The sequence below is a fragment of the Gobius niger genome (genome assembly GCF_951799975.1).
Source record: "Gobius niger genome assembly, chromosome: 1".
In the NCBI taxonomy this organism is placed as follows: Eukaryota; Metazoa; Chordata; class Actinopteri; order Gobiiformes; family Gobiidae; genus Gobius; species Gobius niger.
Genome location: NC_136852.1, coordinates 63,999,466 through 64,015,971, shown reverse-complemented (window position 1 = coordinate 64,015,971; position 16,506 = coordinate 63,999,466). Strand labels below are relative to the sequence as shown.

Sequence of the window (16,506 nt, the reverse complement as noted above, 5' to 3'; positions counted from 1 at the left end):
AAGCATTTATGGTACATTGTTAATCTGCGGTGACAGATGTTATAAAGTTTGTTCTGCAGGATGTGGGATATCTGAGTGACACATTGAAAAGGATGTGACTGGAGCAACACCAAACTTGGGAGAGTACCAACCACTTTGACTTTGAAACAGAATATCAAACATGTTGAACTTGTTTACAATCATTAATATTCCACTGACGTCAGTTTTCTGGGACACATATATTGACATAAAAATATTGAGGGAAATGTTTGTTATTTATGGAGAGCCTGACAACGCCACAAAACAAACTCAGTATCGTTTTCCTCAACACACTATAATTATACATTTGCTGTAAAAGCTGTTGCTGTCATGTTTCGTTTAATTACTGTATTTTAAAGCAGTACTAAGTAACTTGTTTACCTTAATAAATCCTTTTCATAGTCCCTCTGGGGGTAATACAAGTGTTAATAGGATGATTGGAGGGGGTCTTTCATCTCCCCCGGAGTCTCTTGCCAGAAAACCACACTTGCAGCTTTCCTACTCCGACCCGGCGACCCCAATACACACTAATGGAATCACGAAGAAGAAGCTAACAGGCTAACGGGCAAAGCTAACTGCGAGCTAGCACCACTTAAACAGTATTTATAGCCAAGTTTAGGTGAAAAAAAAATATCCCCATTGTGTAAATGGATGTACAATATAATTTTCTCCCTTTGTTTTTTCTGTCAGTGGAGTATTTACTCCCACAGACAAGTAATGAGTAAAAAAACACAATATGCTACAACACCTGCAGTGGTGCTTATGGCCTCTAAGGGCATGAGTTACTTAGTAGTGCTTTAAAAAAAAAACTTTTAACTTACATATTAATGATAATATCCTAACTCTATATATGACAAATAATCCAGAACACATAATGTATCACTTGTAAGTAAGTAATAGAATTGTGCCAGTAAAGTCGGGAGTGTTCAGTGACCAGTGCAGCTCACCTGCAGTAGTTATGGCTGCCCAGTCCACCCTCTCCATTGGGGTATTTGAGCGTGTTGTATGGGTGTTGAAAAGTCTCATTCCAAAACAGACAGGGTTTACCACCATGCAGGCTGGTCACGTTTTGAAACCCTCTGTAGTCCTCCCCGTTGGCCGTGTAGCACTCTGCAAAGAATAAAAAGAAGAAAGATTTTAGATTAAAATCTGGCGTCTCACAAAAAGAGCATTTTAATAAGATGGAAATCAAAAGCTTGGATGGGGCTTTGAACGCGGCGCATAAAAGACGGCCACATGTGTGACCCGCTTTACTGAGAATCTGTTTTTAGTGAAGTGTTCGTGCATTATTAAAATGTTTTGCATTGATCATCAATAATACGGTTGGAATAACTGTATTCTCTGCCTCGGATGGATTTGTCTCAGCTCCAGCCAAACATGCCAAAGCCTGATTCATCATAGTATTGTTTTAATTAATGTCATCACACGCATTATAAAAGCCTGAGAGAGATACAGTAAAAGCAAACATGGCTTGGGTTTCCACTTTCCAGGAAGAGTATGACAACCATATGGCCGGACGAGTGAGGGACAGAGTGAGAAAGACCGTGAACAGTGTTCCCAAGGCATAACAATAGCTGGTGCAGGAATTTTCTCCCCCCAGAGAGAGCAGGCACATAAACAATATGTGATGGGAGTGTGATGATGAGCCACCAGACCTCGTCAGCCTCGAGGGGGGAACCCTTTGGCGAGGCTTAGCCGCCAACTATTCCCACTTTGATTGCATTACAAAGGTAAATATTAATCCAAAAGTTACAGCTATGATTTCTGTTGCCGACGGTGTTTATACAGCTGTTGACAAGGAAGCTCAAAGACGTTATCAGTGTTTTTCTTTACAGAGCCCATATTTCTCTAAACTGACTCTTTTGAGCTTTTAACCAAGTTTATGAAAAACATATCAGGAGTTGTTCCATTCATACATGAGTAAAACTAAACTACATATTCAGGCGGCATAAACATAGACAGCATCTTGGGCCACCAACGGCCACAGTCGAGGGGGAAACTGAGTTAAAAAATATTAACTCTTTCACCTAAAAAGGCATGGAGAGGAACAGCCTCAATACATACTTAAATAACGGAGAATTCTAACGTTAGCTTCATGCTAGAAGCTAACGGCTAACTAAGTGCCTTTTTTTTCTTTTCTTTTTTACTTCTAGTGGACAATCTACTCTGTTTATGTACAGTATGTATAAACATTCTGACCAGGCTTAGTTATATAAAAAGAGTGCAAAAATAATGATTTCCCCCATGCCAGGCCACGCCCCCTACTAAACCACCATTGCCGTCTGTATACTTTGCAAAAGCTCAGATCACTCTCTTCCACCTATTGATGTCTGATGTTTTTAACAGCCAGACAACTTCACTGGCTTCAGTTTAAATTCTCAGCACTCAAATTGCCTCCACAAAAATGCCTCTTTTACTAATTGCAGGATGTTTTTAGCCTTATCTAAACAGCTTCATTCCTCTCTGCGGCAAGGCGAGTCCAAGTGTTTTGTATGCTTAGAAATTAAACTTTTATCCATTTCCCCTACACATTCATTGCTTTAAATCATAAATGAGGAAGCCTGGAAAAGGTATCCATCAAGCACATAGCAGGAATTGTCAAAAAAGAATGCAATACTCTACCTGTCAATCAAAGCAGCACGCGACATAAACGAGACAGACGTGTTTGGCTGGTCTCCATAGGGTCTTGTTGCTATGTACACGGTTAAGCAATGACCAGCGGCTTTTATCAAACCAAGCTGTCTAAGCCCAGTATGAGCTAATGCACTGCAATATGACAATCATTACACCCCTCAGTGAAACAGCTATGCGACAAAGACACATTTTTCCCCCAAAGTTGACCTTAACAACATGTTGAGAGTCGTACAATGTTTGACGGCCAAAATATGTGTGTGCATATACAATAGTTCATTCCCAGTATTACCCATAAAGTGGTAAGCAAAAGAGGTTTAACAGAAGCCATGAGCTTTTGTTGTCTTCAAATCAAATCAGGAAAACTATATAACTACTGCATTCCTTTGGTATAATCAGCACTGTAAAAAAAAAAAATCCATGAGTCAAATGCCAGCCCTCATTGAGACCATTGACGATGCTTAACAAATTAAAAGTGTATCTAGGAATATGAATGCATATCATGCGCGCCGCATTCATGAGCTGCACAAAACCAAGTGCACTGTCCCTGGAAGTGCACCAGGGTTTGCCTCAAGTGCACTTAAATGGACAAGTGTGAAGACAATAACGTACAAGAAAGATAAGAAGTTTTCTTTCAGTTAACATTTTTCTCGATGCCGGCAGCCACAGCAACAGAAAACATTGCTGTTGAAAGTTTGGCGCGGCGAAGGCACAATCATGAGTCACAGCTCCCCAAAAGCAATCATGATGGTTAGTGCCCCAGTCAGAGAGGATAACATCAGGCAGACACTGGGCCAGTCACTGCATTCCCAATGAGCTCTTGTCCTTCAAATATCTCCCTTCCACAGAGCAGCTCAGCGCACTGTATCAAAAGAGAGGGCCAAATGACTTTGTCTGCTCTCCTCTTTTTGGAAACTTTCCTCTGGGGTGAAAAGATGAAGCTTTGCCTACACACAGTCTGCTTGGAACAACTTACCGCTTGGCAATCATCCCTGTCCCACAGCGGCCAAGTACGCTTTCCAAAACGAGATGGTAAATATGGCAGCGACTTGCTACCAGGAGGGCACTGAAGAGGGGGGAAGCGCGTTCGATGTGGTTTCAGAGCACCATTTGCCTGTGGTGAGGAATGGGAAGTCACAGATCTGTTTGGACTTAGAGATACAGCAAAGCAAACATAAAGATGAATGGGATGATTAATGATCCCTGAGGAACACCACACATCCATTAAACTAAACGGAAAAGGCAGGTTCTACAATTAAGTAGTTTGTCATCAACATATGTCATGTCATGGAGGAGAAACATCTGGGGCTTTACCCAAATGTTTTGCCAAAAGAGTTCCGGTTTGAATGAGCAGATATGCAAAGATGTATTTATTCATGGATTAGTCAGAGCTTTCACTTTGCTAGGTCTAAGTTTGGTTAGAAGATAGATCTGGTGAGGTAAATTAGATTTAGTTTTAATATTTATTATCATTTGTCACATATTTACAGATTTCATTTCATTGTTAGTTTTTTATTTGACTGAATATTAATATAATAAAAAGAATAATAATAAAAATACACTACTTTGGCCTAACTTTCCCTTCCAAACACACCCAGCATCCACTCTCAACTTGTCACCAAGCAACTGTTGCACCCTCGTCACACAGGCCGGGGCTTTCTTGTGGTTTCATCATGGGCTGTGATGAGAAACAGAACTAACCACTGCATGAAAGATGGGGAAAAAGGCTGAGGAAAAAAAAAGTCTATAAAATACATGCACATCCACAAATAGAAAAAAGTCCGGGAAAACGAGAAAGTGAAGGACTCGCCCTCAACCAAATCCTGCACCACCCCAGCAACAAAAAGGAGTAAAAAAAAAAAAGAGAGAGAAAGGACTAATCGGCTTGTTATTATATTGTTTGTGTTGTTTGGGATTTGCGGCTAATCGCTTGCACGCTGTACTGTATCTTCAAATGGGGAAAAGGGTGGGGTGGGGTCAAGAATAGGGGTGTTGGTCATGTGACCAGAAGAGCACAAGCAGAGTGAGCTCATTGCCAGGTCGTACACTCGCTGCACTATTTGTTGCGAGGGATGAAAAGAAGTGATAATTACAGACGACTGTTTCCTTGCAGAGGGCTGACAGAAAGAGCTGCCTTCCATCTTTATTATAAGCTTGGAAGCTGTGGGGACAGTGAAGGGGGTTTATTGCTGTATGAGAAATATTTCCACTCACAATTACTCACAGCGGTTGTGACGGGGCAGGCGGCGTTTACCGTATCTGTTTGTACAAGTGACAACATTACAAGAATCTGAAAACTTCATAGAGTTTCCCGACGCTTCCAAAATCAACACAGGAGGGAGATAGAAATGACAGATAATTAATAAACAATCTGCAACAATGTGGTTCCCCTTTGCAGCGTCCTGGTAGCTATTACTGATGTGGTGCTCATTATAATGTCACTGCATTCAGAACAGAGGCCAGGGCCGGGCCAAACCGGGCCAGATGTAGTGGGTTAGGGAGTTCTTTACTATGAGATGCAGCTGGCAACTGTGAAGCCCGGTCCACCCTTAACAACATCCATTTCCACATCAAAACCACATCAAAAAGATCATAGGCCAAAACAGATTGGAACGCGGTGGTGATATGCTCTCAATTAGGAGAACCATCATTAGAAACATGGTTCAATAATTTTTTAATAAGTGCAATGTTATCTACAGCCAAAACATTTTTTAAATAAAGTTAATTCTTTGCTACAGACAAAAATAGAGGTTGCTGCTGTTGTATAACTCAATCACCATGGTTTTATATTAGCAGTAGCATAGAAAATAAACATGTACCTAAACAACTGTAAGCTTAAAGACTATACATGGAGGTGAGTGGTTTTGAAGATTTATTTTCCAGGTTCTACACTTAAACACAACGTAGGTGTTGTTAAAGAGCTAATATCTCTTACCAACCTCAGGTCAGATCACTCACCTCCACAAAGAGCTTCTTAAAGTGCCCTCATCATGTAAGAGCGTCAAAGTAAGTACAAAAAACAAGGCTAGGGAACTTCCAAAGAGCTGCTAAAAAAGTGCCTATAACATGTTCAATCTCCACACAATGACTCCTCAGTACGATTTTACAGTCCCTCCTTTTATTTCAGGCTTTTGTCAAAGGTTGTAGCCTCCAGATAACCAGGCCGTAAACCCAAGACTTCATTCAGTCCGAAAATAGACTGCCTCACCGCCATTCTTCCACCACCTCCTGAGTCCACTTCCACAGTAGCCACAAACCAACAGGACTCCCTGCCAACTCTGGGTAGCACCTATAAAACACAGCCCAAGCTCATTCTGGTATGGCCCCTATTATTTAAATCTGTAATGGAAAGGCTTTAATCTCCTGTGTAACTGATGGAGGACTGCCAGAAAAAAAGAGTCTTTGATCTCCGTTGTTGCAATAAAGTGCAAAGCATAAAGGATTTTTGGAACAAATTGCTGTTGTCTGGTTTTTGATTCGGTGTTATGTATCAGTGTGAAAAAATAAACCATATTTGAAGCCACCAGAGAGAATACTAATTGCCAGAATTGGAAGAACAAGCTAAACCATAACCATATCATGCCAACTTTATTTATAAAGCTCTTTAAAAAACTTTACAGCTTGGCCAATGTGCTGTACACAAAGACACACATACAGGCAATATATATATATGTGCAAAACAATAATACATAAAATCTAACATTTTCAAACAGGCAGAGACTGAGCCTGCCTAATCTCGATAGGCAACTGATTCCAAAGGTGTGGGGCCTCAAAGGAAAAGGCACGGCCCCCACGAAGTCTATGCTGGGTCTTAGGGACCATAAGCTGCAGCTGATCTGCCGACCTGAGGGCATGAGAGGGAGCAAAGGGCAACATTTAAAGGTAAATACAAGAATTCGAAACTCGAAAACGCACCCGCAGCCAATGCAGGGATTTTAAAACTGGTGTGACGCTCTCATGTCGACGCGCTCCAGTTAAAAGTCGGGCTGCAGAGTTTTGGACGAGCTGCAGTCGAGGAAGTGCATGCTGGCTCAGCCCACAATGAAAGTGCATTGCAATAATCCAGCCGGGTTGTCACAAAAGCATGCGCGACAGCCTCAAAGTGCTGCTGCGTTGAAATAGGCTTTAGAAATTTGCTGCTCAAATTTTACAGCACTATTTTACAAGCACAATTTTACAGCACTATAACAGCATTACACAAACAAATGAAATTGTTATCAAGAATAAGTTGAAGCAGTAAAATGTAAGAAAAAATACGCTATTGTTGTTAAAAAGAAAAATACAAGTCTCTATGTTCCTCTTGTCTTCTATGTCCCAGCAGCCTCTTCCTCCCCAACTCTAGGACACTGTCATGCTAATAGACCTGAGGCACAGCACAGGGCAATCAACATATTAACATATTGAGAGTAGCTTTTTAGAATAAAGATGGGTGGTACCAGTTAAACCCCTCCCACTGGATTTTTTTTTTCAACCTGCTGCCAAACAAAGATCATTATTAGTGCTGCTGAAAAAGCTTCTTAACAAAATGACCAACTCCTTTTAAAATTGAACCTTGGATGGAAAACTCCTGAGCAAGTGAGTGTATATGTATGTTTAGAATTTACAAAACATACATATAAAAAAAAATCCTCGTATTCAAAATATACATAAACAGCCGGTAAATGTACAGTTTCCTTCTTACTTTACTTTACTTTACTTTACTACGAGAGTATGCTGAAGCTCAGGCTGCACATATGGACGCAGTCATATTTGGTGGCACGGACGGAGATGGAATAAGATGGGACATTCTTGAGTTTAGTTTGGCAGTCGTTCAGGCAGTGACTGATGGCTTGTGGGCCCAACAATGACGCAAAGGACGTTCAGGGACTCGCAGAAAGCCCAAGGGGAAAAAAAAACTGTTGGCAAAATGTTGACACCAAAGAACTGCCAGCGAAACTGACAAGACGCTGGATTGAAGCAGTTTCCCCAAGCCATGCTGTCGAACATGATTAAGATAGTCGTGTAGGTTCTTGCCGAGGCTAACACTCTTTAAGCATCAACAACCTACAGGTGAGAGGAAATGTCCCACATGCTTCAAACCGGCTGCTGAACCTGCCGTAACTAGTGTAAAAACAAGGCTTGTACCTTCAAAGGACCAAAGCAAAAAAAAAAAGGCCTGTACCAACACAAATAAATCGCAAAGACGGGCTGGAACTCTTATCCCGCGGTTCAAATCCCACCAGGGGAAGACTGTTGTTGTGTCCTGTGATTAAAAAAACCCAATGCATTTGTTATTAGAAGTAGTATTGTATATGGATAGATGTGACGGCATCAGCTATAATAATCCTGGGGTCAATCTGAAACATTCTCCAATCTATTATGTCTGTAGTTGACTTTTTGCACAAACATGATGTACAAAACACTGCACTGCTACAGGATTGCAGTGATTAAAAGAGAACAGGAAGATTGTTGTCTTTCAGAAGCCTATAATTGATCTTTCAGTCGTGCAACCAAAAAGAACACATTGCTTCGCCCTCTTAAGAAGCATCGCAAATGATATGAACAATATTGGCTACAAGAGTCGCTCAAAACAACATCTACCACTGAGTCAGGGTGGGGCTTTTTTTTCTTCTTCTTTTTTACGACCCTTACAATTGTTAACCCGGTCTCTAATTTTCTTCTTTCTCTTCATGGCACCCTTTAAAGCGTACCTTGCATTTTCCCCATGTTGCTAAGACCAAACAAAGTTCAAGCTTGTAAAAAATCAAACGCACATTGAAGCACAACAAGAGACAACAGCGGGGACTTCATTTGAAGGTGGAAATCTCCCCCGCTGAAGGAGGCACAGCACAGCAGAGCAGAGCAAAAAAAAAAAACATGTTGAGTTTTCAGAGAGCAAAATAACACATCCCCATCTGGGCTTCTCATTGCATGCTTGGCTTTGATAAGCGGCGGATCTATGGGCTTGGGATACAAAACATGATGGCGCTCAGTGGGCAATGGCTGCGCGCGCCTGTATATGAGGGTGTTTGAAACTTGCTCTGTTTTGCCTGTAAAAGGATAATGGGTAAAATGATCTCTCAGTCAACTTGTGCTGTCAGGTCCCCGCTGATATCATGCGCTGACAACATTCAGCGCTACCCACATCATTCCAGACCCTCTCTCTCGCTCGTTCTCTCATAAACCCGCGCAATGCACTTATACAGCGAGAATGAAAGGGAGTAATTTCCGTGGGTACAGAGCAGCCGCAGTATTTTAAGATGGGTCCAAAGTGGAGGCATAAACAGGAACACAGGACTCTTTGTTCCTGTTACTGTGTCACTGTAGCGCTGTTGTCACCCAGTCTCAATCTCATGAGCTGGAGATAGTGCCATGAAGCATTCGACATGTAGGACTGCGTTAAAACTAACAAAGAAATAAAATGCACACAATAAAATCCTCTATGAGCCACAACCATTTCACCAAGTAGTAGCTCATTTTGAACTTTTTGGTAGCATGTGCTAATTCATCTTCGAGGTCGACCGATATATATCAGGATATTACAATATCCGGCAGTCTAGCGCTGGAAAAAGCCAATATCTGATAGAGTGATAGAGACTTCCCGTTTTTTGCATTGGAAATGAGTTCCTAGGCCTCAGGGGAACAGAGGAACATCGCAATGAAAATTTTGTAGCTACAAGTTTGTTAACGGGAAAAAAATGTTAAAATTATGTACTTTCCTCCCCCTACATGTTCCAGCAAAGTCCTAATGTGTAGAATGAGCCCAGACCTATTCCTATAGTGCTGCACTGTCACTCAAAAAAGTGTTAATTCGGGTCCAAAGTGTCGTCATGCAGTTACGCATAAGACCTGAGGTGGCAGTAGTGAGTATAAAATTACTAACTTGTATCGAGCCCCTTTAAATATAAGTTTCACTAAACCTCCGTCAATATGGGAATGATGTTTGTCATTTTGAAGCACAGAACTGGAAAATTTAATCGTGAGTTAGTCGTAACCTCAGCAATTGTATTTTTTGATCGCCGTGCAAAATGCCGTGGCTAGCAACAGTATGCTAATGCAAACAGCAGGATGCTAAATGCTAAGAGCAACTAATCAAAGCTGGGACAGAAACTATGATTGAATCACTTAAGTAAAAACATAAAACTGGACTGGCCATTTATGTTTTTACAGAATTATCGACCAGGAAAAATCAGCCAAAGCAATAGATCAAGATTATCGGCCGAGCATATCGGCATCGGCCAATAAAAATCCCCAAAAAATCGGCATTGGCCTTGGAAAAACCCATATTGTTCGACCTCTAATTCATCCAATTATAAACAGTGCACTTTTGGCAGCGCAATAACGGTATAGCCACTACACTACAATGAAAGATCCACATGTCTAGGGTTGCAACTAATAATTATTTTGTTATCGATTAATCTATCAATTATTTTTACGATTAATCGATTAATCGCTTGGCTGTGAATGGTGTAGGAAAATGGTATTTACATTTTTTTTAATCACATAACTCTAAAGTGGCGCCGCTTGAGGATGTTGAGGATGGAGTAAACTTAAAGTAAATGTTTGCTGGAGGCTCTTAGTGCTAATTCTGCTTCTGATTGGATGAGACACAGACGGATAAATTAAATTTACAATGTACAAAACACTACAGACCCTAACTATAAAAACAAAGTAGGTTTTCATCAAAAATACTACATTCTCATGTTATTTTTGCTCTATTCGAGTCTGTGTGAACCAAAAAACGATTTATCGATTACTAAAATAGTTGTCGACTATTTCAATGTCTGATGATACTTGAAGTGGTCAGCTTGAGTGCACAGGCCTTTGACCTTTTCTTCCCCATGTTTCACTGGAAACATTCAAACATCTCGTCTCCAAACACAATACCGCCACCAGATCCACGTGTGTGCTTTTGACCTCTGCGTCGAGCCAACATAAGCTGACTTCAAAGCAGGACATAACACGCAACAAAGAGGGCGAGCTGCGAAGGAAGAAGACAAGGCCCGTCGCTACGCACACACACCTGTTTTCGATCGTCCTGTTTGTGCTCAGGTTAGCTGGTATCTGAGGAATGTAAATTATATGTGGTTTGTGTTTTTGGGCAGGAGCTCTTGTCAGTGCAGTTGTGTGCAGCCATTACCGACCCCCACCTCCTCTCTCTCTCCCTGCACTAACTCTTAACGCACACTTGCAAAACCACCTACTTCTCTGTCGCTCTCTTCCAGGTCTGTGATGATTACAGGGTCTGACCAAGACGAACACTCGGGTCGGATAAATAGAGGTCTGCAGGAGGAGAGGGAGGGATGTGACCTGCCCCACAGATGCAAGTAAAGATCAAAAGAGCAGATTTTTCCTGTTTATTCATAACAGAGGTCTTATTAGGGCAAGATGATGCACCGCTGGCTCCGGAGTGAATCATAATGAGACCAGGGACAAATTGATCTAAGGACAACCGAATGACTTCTCAAAATTTTAAATATGTTCACATAGTTGGTGCGGGCCTGTTCACTTTTGTATTTCTTATACGCCCAAAAGTTCAAATTCTTTCATCACGTTTCATGTGCACTTAGTATTGGGATTTTGCCTTTAAGAGATAACTAAAATGGAATCTTCTGCTTCTGTGATTGTTAAAATTGGCCTGTCAATCTCTCAGAGATGACGACTAGAAGAAGTGAGTGGGGGTAAAGTGTCTGGATCTGTGCATTTATGATGCATTAAAGGAATAGGCCACCGTTTTTATATACTGAGATATGTTCTTACCTTAGCTTTGACGAGTTCTTTAGGACCTGTCTGGTCTTCACCCGTGCCTTCAATCACGTAAACACAGCGCAGACGGCGTTAGCATTTAGCCTCTGTTCCTCTCCTCTATAGCTCTATAGTTTTTCCTATTTAAATATGGTTACGTGAAGTGTTACACTACAAAGTATAATTACACAAAATTAAACAATGTGGATTTTCTAAGCGGATAAAAGGGGGAACTATATTGTAAGGCGTAATAATACCAGGAGTAGTTCGAAATCCACGCAGTAATATCTTCACTTTACTGTGCGGATGCCACAGTAAAGTGGGGGAGAGGGGGAGAGGCTAAATGTTGTCTGTGGTGTGTTTACGTGATTGAAGGCACAGTTGAAGACCAGACAGGTCCTAAAGAACTCGTCAAAGCTAAGGTAAGAACATATCTCAGTATGTAAAAACGGTGGCCTATTCCTTTAAAGCGCAGACGCACTGAATCTCTGATATCACAAAAATAGCAAATCGGGAAAGGGAGATCCAGATTCTTATCATCATGACTAACTTTAACTATCAGATCCAAATGAATTCTGGATATAAATAAGTATTTGAACTTTTAAAGTACAGAGTGGAAAACCAAAGCACAATATTGTCAGGAAAAGTTCACAGAATTTTTAGTATGAAGACAAATACAACAAATACACAGCGTACAATTACTGTCAGCTTATCTGAAAATGATCTGACCACCAAGGCAAAACGCCAATGTGATTCAGAGCTACACAGGCAGCGCTGAGGCCCCTCTCTGTAATTGTTTCCTTCAGAATATGGCTACGTAGTTTCTGGAAATTGGGCTTAACTTGATCAAATGTCTGTCAGAGTCTGAAAGCCATGAGTAGTGATTAAATGTAACCAAAGCAGACCGCGAGTGGAAGTCTCCCCTTGGGCAGATGGGAGAACTGGACTGGTGGTGAATGAGAATCGAGAAAATACATGTTAATGTTTGTTAACTATAAATAACTTTGATACTCTATAGTGCTAAGGTTTTATGCCGGGCAGGGGTAAAATCTTACACAAGTCATTTTTAGTGAGATCAGCCATTTAATACTGATTCTTGTAAGCCTTTTGGTAAAGAGGCCGCATTGATAGTCATTTCTAGTATTGCTTTTCTTACCTTGAAAATGTGTGTAATTAATCCGTTCAATATGTCCAAATGCAGGTCTGTATATTAAGAATTTGTTGTTAGTAAGTCCACTGCGCGCCAATGTAACGGCATCATTTGTCACAGGGAATTATCTATTACTATTACTCGTTCTCGTCTTTATAAATCTGTCATAACTATCTTGCCGCTGTGACCTGGTCAGAGCACAAAACAAAAGCCCACAATTCCACTGTATCAAATCACAAAAGCTCCTGAGATAAACCACTACTGAACGTACTTCCAAGGGCACAATAACAAATGTGACAATGGGCCGCTATAGAGGGGACAACAGTGTTCTCCATTCAGACCTCTTTTAAGAGCCTCGTCTCCAGTTCCCGATCTTGACTGTGAAAGTGATCCGGTTTCACTGTGGTTTTTTGCGCCGCGATGGGAAGAACGGCGGTAACTGGGAACCAGATGGTAAAAAGAGACACGGGGCATCCCAGTGGCCCCTCGTCAGAAAAGGAGTCGGGGGCAATAACGTACCACCCATTGAGAGGCCAGTGGGTTGGGTTTCATGGCACTGTCCGAGTGTGACCACCTCTCGTTGGCGTTGGTCTAGGCCTGGTGCCACGTAGACTCCTGCAGGTTGGGGACGTCTGTGTTCACCTTGGGGAGTGGCATTCACCGCCGATGCAGGACAGACAACTAAATCAAGGCCTCGCTACGTCTTGGGTTTCATCCCTTTTCAGCTCCAGCCTCTTTCAAAAGGGCCTCGCGGTGCAACGGGATACGAGTGGCTCCACAGCGAAGAGGACAATGGCTGTTTGTGCAAACGGTTGACTGAGATGTTCTTGTGCACTTGTAAAGCCCAGTCTGAGAGCATTTTAAGCCCAGAGCAGAAGTATCACTGCTCGAGCTAATGGACACTTATTTCCATATTCTTTTAGGGAAGAACCACAATTAGGCTTTTTACAGGACAATGGCTCAGAGCGGGATCTGATCATAGCCAAAGTGCTTAGAGTTGGTTCATTCTTGGGAACTTTACTAGGGCCCGACTGATTTGTTTTTGGGGGTCTGTAACCGAAACCGATATGAAGGCGGTTGGCCTGGCCGATAGCCGATATGTAGGCCGATTTTAAGTTATTTAATTTGATGTTTTTTTGAATCTCTCAAGTAGCCTATAGCTAAACATTTATTCAATCATAGAAATATATAGAAATATATCTAACAAAGGCCAATAATGTTCTTGTCTAAGGCCGATACCAATTATTGGATTCAATACGGATATGCCCCACTGATATTTTTGGAAGTATAATATAATTTTTGGTCTATAACCGCGTGTATGATGCTTTCTAAACGTGTCAGCGTTGAACTGTGACAGCAGGGGGCGCTGTAAATTCATGTTTAAAAGGTGGTTTAGACGAAGCTTGTTTGAAAGACAAAAATCAGTAGATTCAGTAGATCAGTAGACTATAACAGCAAGTCTACAACAGTCTACAACAGGGGTAGGCAACGTCAAATTCATCCCTCCAGCATAAAACCTTTGGCCCCCAAGAGAATTTTGAAGAAACATTTATTCGTAAATCAGAGACCAAATATGTGAAAGGGACTCTAAAATGTGGAAAATACTATATATATTTTCACATTTCCCAGCAAAACCCACCAGTAGGTCATATATTGGGTGCAACACTTATATTTGTAGAAAAAGGTGCTTTACTACAATTGTGTGTTTTGGCCCTTGGTGTTTAGGCAATGAAGAAAATCGTCCCTCCATGACACAGACATGATTACAACATAAAATGTATAAAATAGATACAAACTTGTGACCGATTTTAACCGCAGTATTTCTCTGCTCCCCTTAGGCCTGGGGGAGGGTTCATTTTAAAGCTCTGACTGAGTTTTTAACTGCATTTTTATCGTCCGATAGCCAAACTTGACCAATTATTACTAATTATATGTGACTTGAACCATTATGTTTGTAAATTGGCAGGGAGATAAGATTTTTAAAAAAACGTTTTGGAGCATTTTGTACAATTACGATTTTAAAGTATGAACCTGAGTTGGTGTCTTTCAAACATTAGAATCTCATAACGATAATTCATTACAGGTCTGCCCACATTAGCCTTGACAAGAAGTGGCGGCGTGAAATAGATCACGCGCCACAAATACTAGTAACATTGGTGAGGGTCAAACAATAGAAAAAATAACTAAGGGGATTTTAAAAGAGCCATAGCAGTTTGCACAATTTTAGATGAAGAAAAACACAATTAATCCTCCCAATGTATGTAATCTATGTCATGTTCCTTGTAGTTTTTCGTGACTAATGATCAGTCAGCGCAAATTCTGATTATTTAGTGAATGTCAGTGTTTATTCCACATTAGTCAAAGTCCATTTGTGTGAAGTTTGAACATTTGTGAAGTGACTTATTTGCCACCGAAAGAACCAGCCTTACGCCAGGAAAAGTTAATTGATACAAGCTGTCTTGAAGATCCACCCCGCGGACATGCCTCCTTAGCGCTCTCCTCTCCTGGCTTTGTTCCTCTGTTTGCTGTCCACTTAGCGCTCACTGCTCTCAGCACTTGTCCATCTGTTTGCTCTGTCCACTAGCCCATGTCCACTTGCTCAGATCGCTCCCGTCTGAGGGCGTTTTCCTGCGGGGAGGCGACAATTTGCCACAAACTGGTGCAGCTGGACACAAACCAGGCCCCGGAGCTCTGCAGCCAAACGACTTCCCCGTCTATTTCAAGTGGTTGCCATTACACCGTACCGCACTACATCACAGTGGACCGGTCCCAACCCTAACCGCTGTATAAAAAAGCATTCCAAGTTCACCGGACAGGTCAGGCCTCACACAGTAGCAATTCAATATCCTCCCCGTGATGTTTCTCCAAAGTTGAAGAACTGCGCCGTGACACCACATAAGTGCATGTTAGCTTTGAGAAGTTAGTCTGTGGAGATTTTTACAAAAACACCCATCCCGTCAGTGGTGAGGTGTTTGGGAAGGGTTACAAGTTGGAGTCAAAGAAAGAATAACAGCTAATTTACCTCAATCATGGCATGTCACGGGTTTTATTAATAGTCCAAAAAGTTTTGAACGTGCACCAAAGTAAATTGAACCGAGTCTAAATCATTCTGTTTCAAATGTGGAAGTAGTAGGTCGTTCCAATTGTGCTTTTTTTTTTTTTTTTTGTGAATTGCAACACTGCTCCTTGAGCTCTGAACAAGCCTGCAGCAGATAACGTGGTATTTAAATTTTGCATTATAATATAAATCCAATAATGTGAAGAAAGCGTTTGGTTTTCTTCATCAATAGTTTACCCCCGGGACATTTCACACTGTTTTCAAATTCCATTCTCCAGGAATCCAAATAGAGTTTTGATAATGAAAACAATTGTTTTCTCGAGACTTAATATCATTCATAAAAGAACATAGGTGGTATTTCATTACTTTTCTCGCACTATCAAATCTACGTGGTTGCCTGGAGTGTTTTGAGCAGATATAGGCTGGGTTGCGGAGAGAATGTCAGTCTGAGCTCTGCGGTGGAAAAGGTACATTTACAGTAGAAGTGTCGGACATTAAAATGCTTAATAGACCAAACGAGAGAAAAGGTCAGGAGAAAAAGGTTCCACATTGTTTTCCACATTTGCAGATGTTTCTAGAGGCTAAATTAATTAGTGATCGGAGAGTAAGAACAAATTGGACGACAAATAATCATACTTACACTGAAAATTGAGAGAGTTGTGAGAAAGTGCTTTGGGTGAGACCGAATAAAGTCGCACAAATCACACAGCTCATATCAAAAAATCAACAATAAACATCCATGAAGACGTGAAGCGATGTACAGATGTGAGAATTTAACAGAGTAGCATGTTTTTCACCAACTTACAAAGATGGTCTTTTATGAAAACGCATGATCGAGGAGTGGAGGAAATTAAAAGTTTTGTTTGTTTTTTCCCAATAGTGGAATGAAATTAGTTTAGTCTTTCAGAGTTTGTTGTATAAGAAA

General features: G+C 41.2%; 1 protein-coding gene across 2 annotated transcripts in view; it reads right to left on the bottom strand.

The window, feature by feature from the left end:
• The window catches only part of kremen1 (kringle containing transmembrane protein 1), a 73,826-nt gene that overhangs the window by 48,366 nt on the left and 8,954 nt on the right, over nt 1-16,506 (bottom strand). For both annotated transcript variants that reach the window (XM_079571963.1, XM_079571964.1), the window contains exon 2: nt 966-1,128. In XM_079571963.1, the coding sequence (XP_079428089.1) occupies nt 966-1,128 (163 nt within the window). The remainder of the gene's footprint in view (nt 1-965; nt 1,129-16,506) is intronic.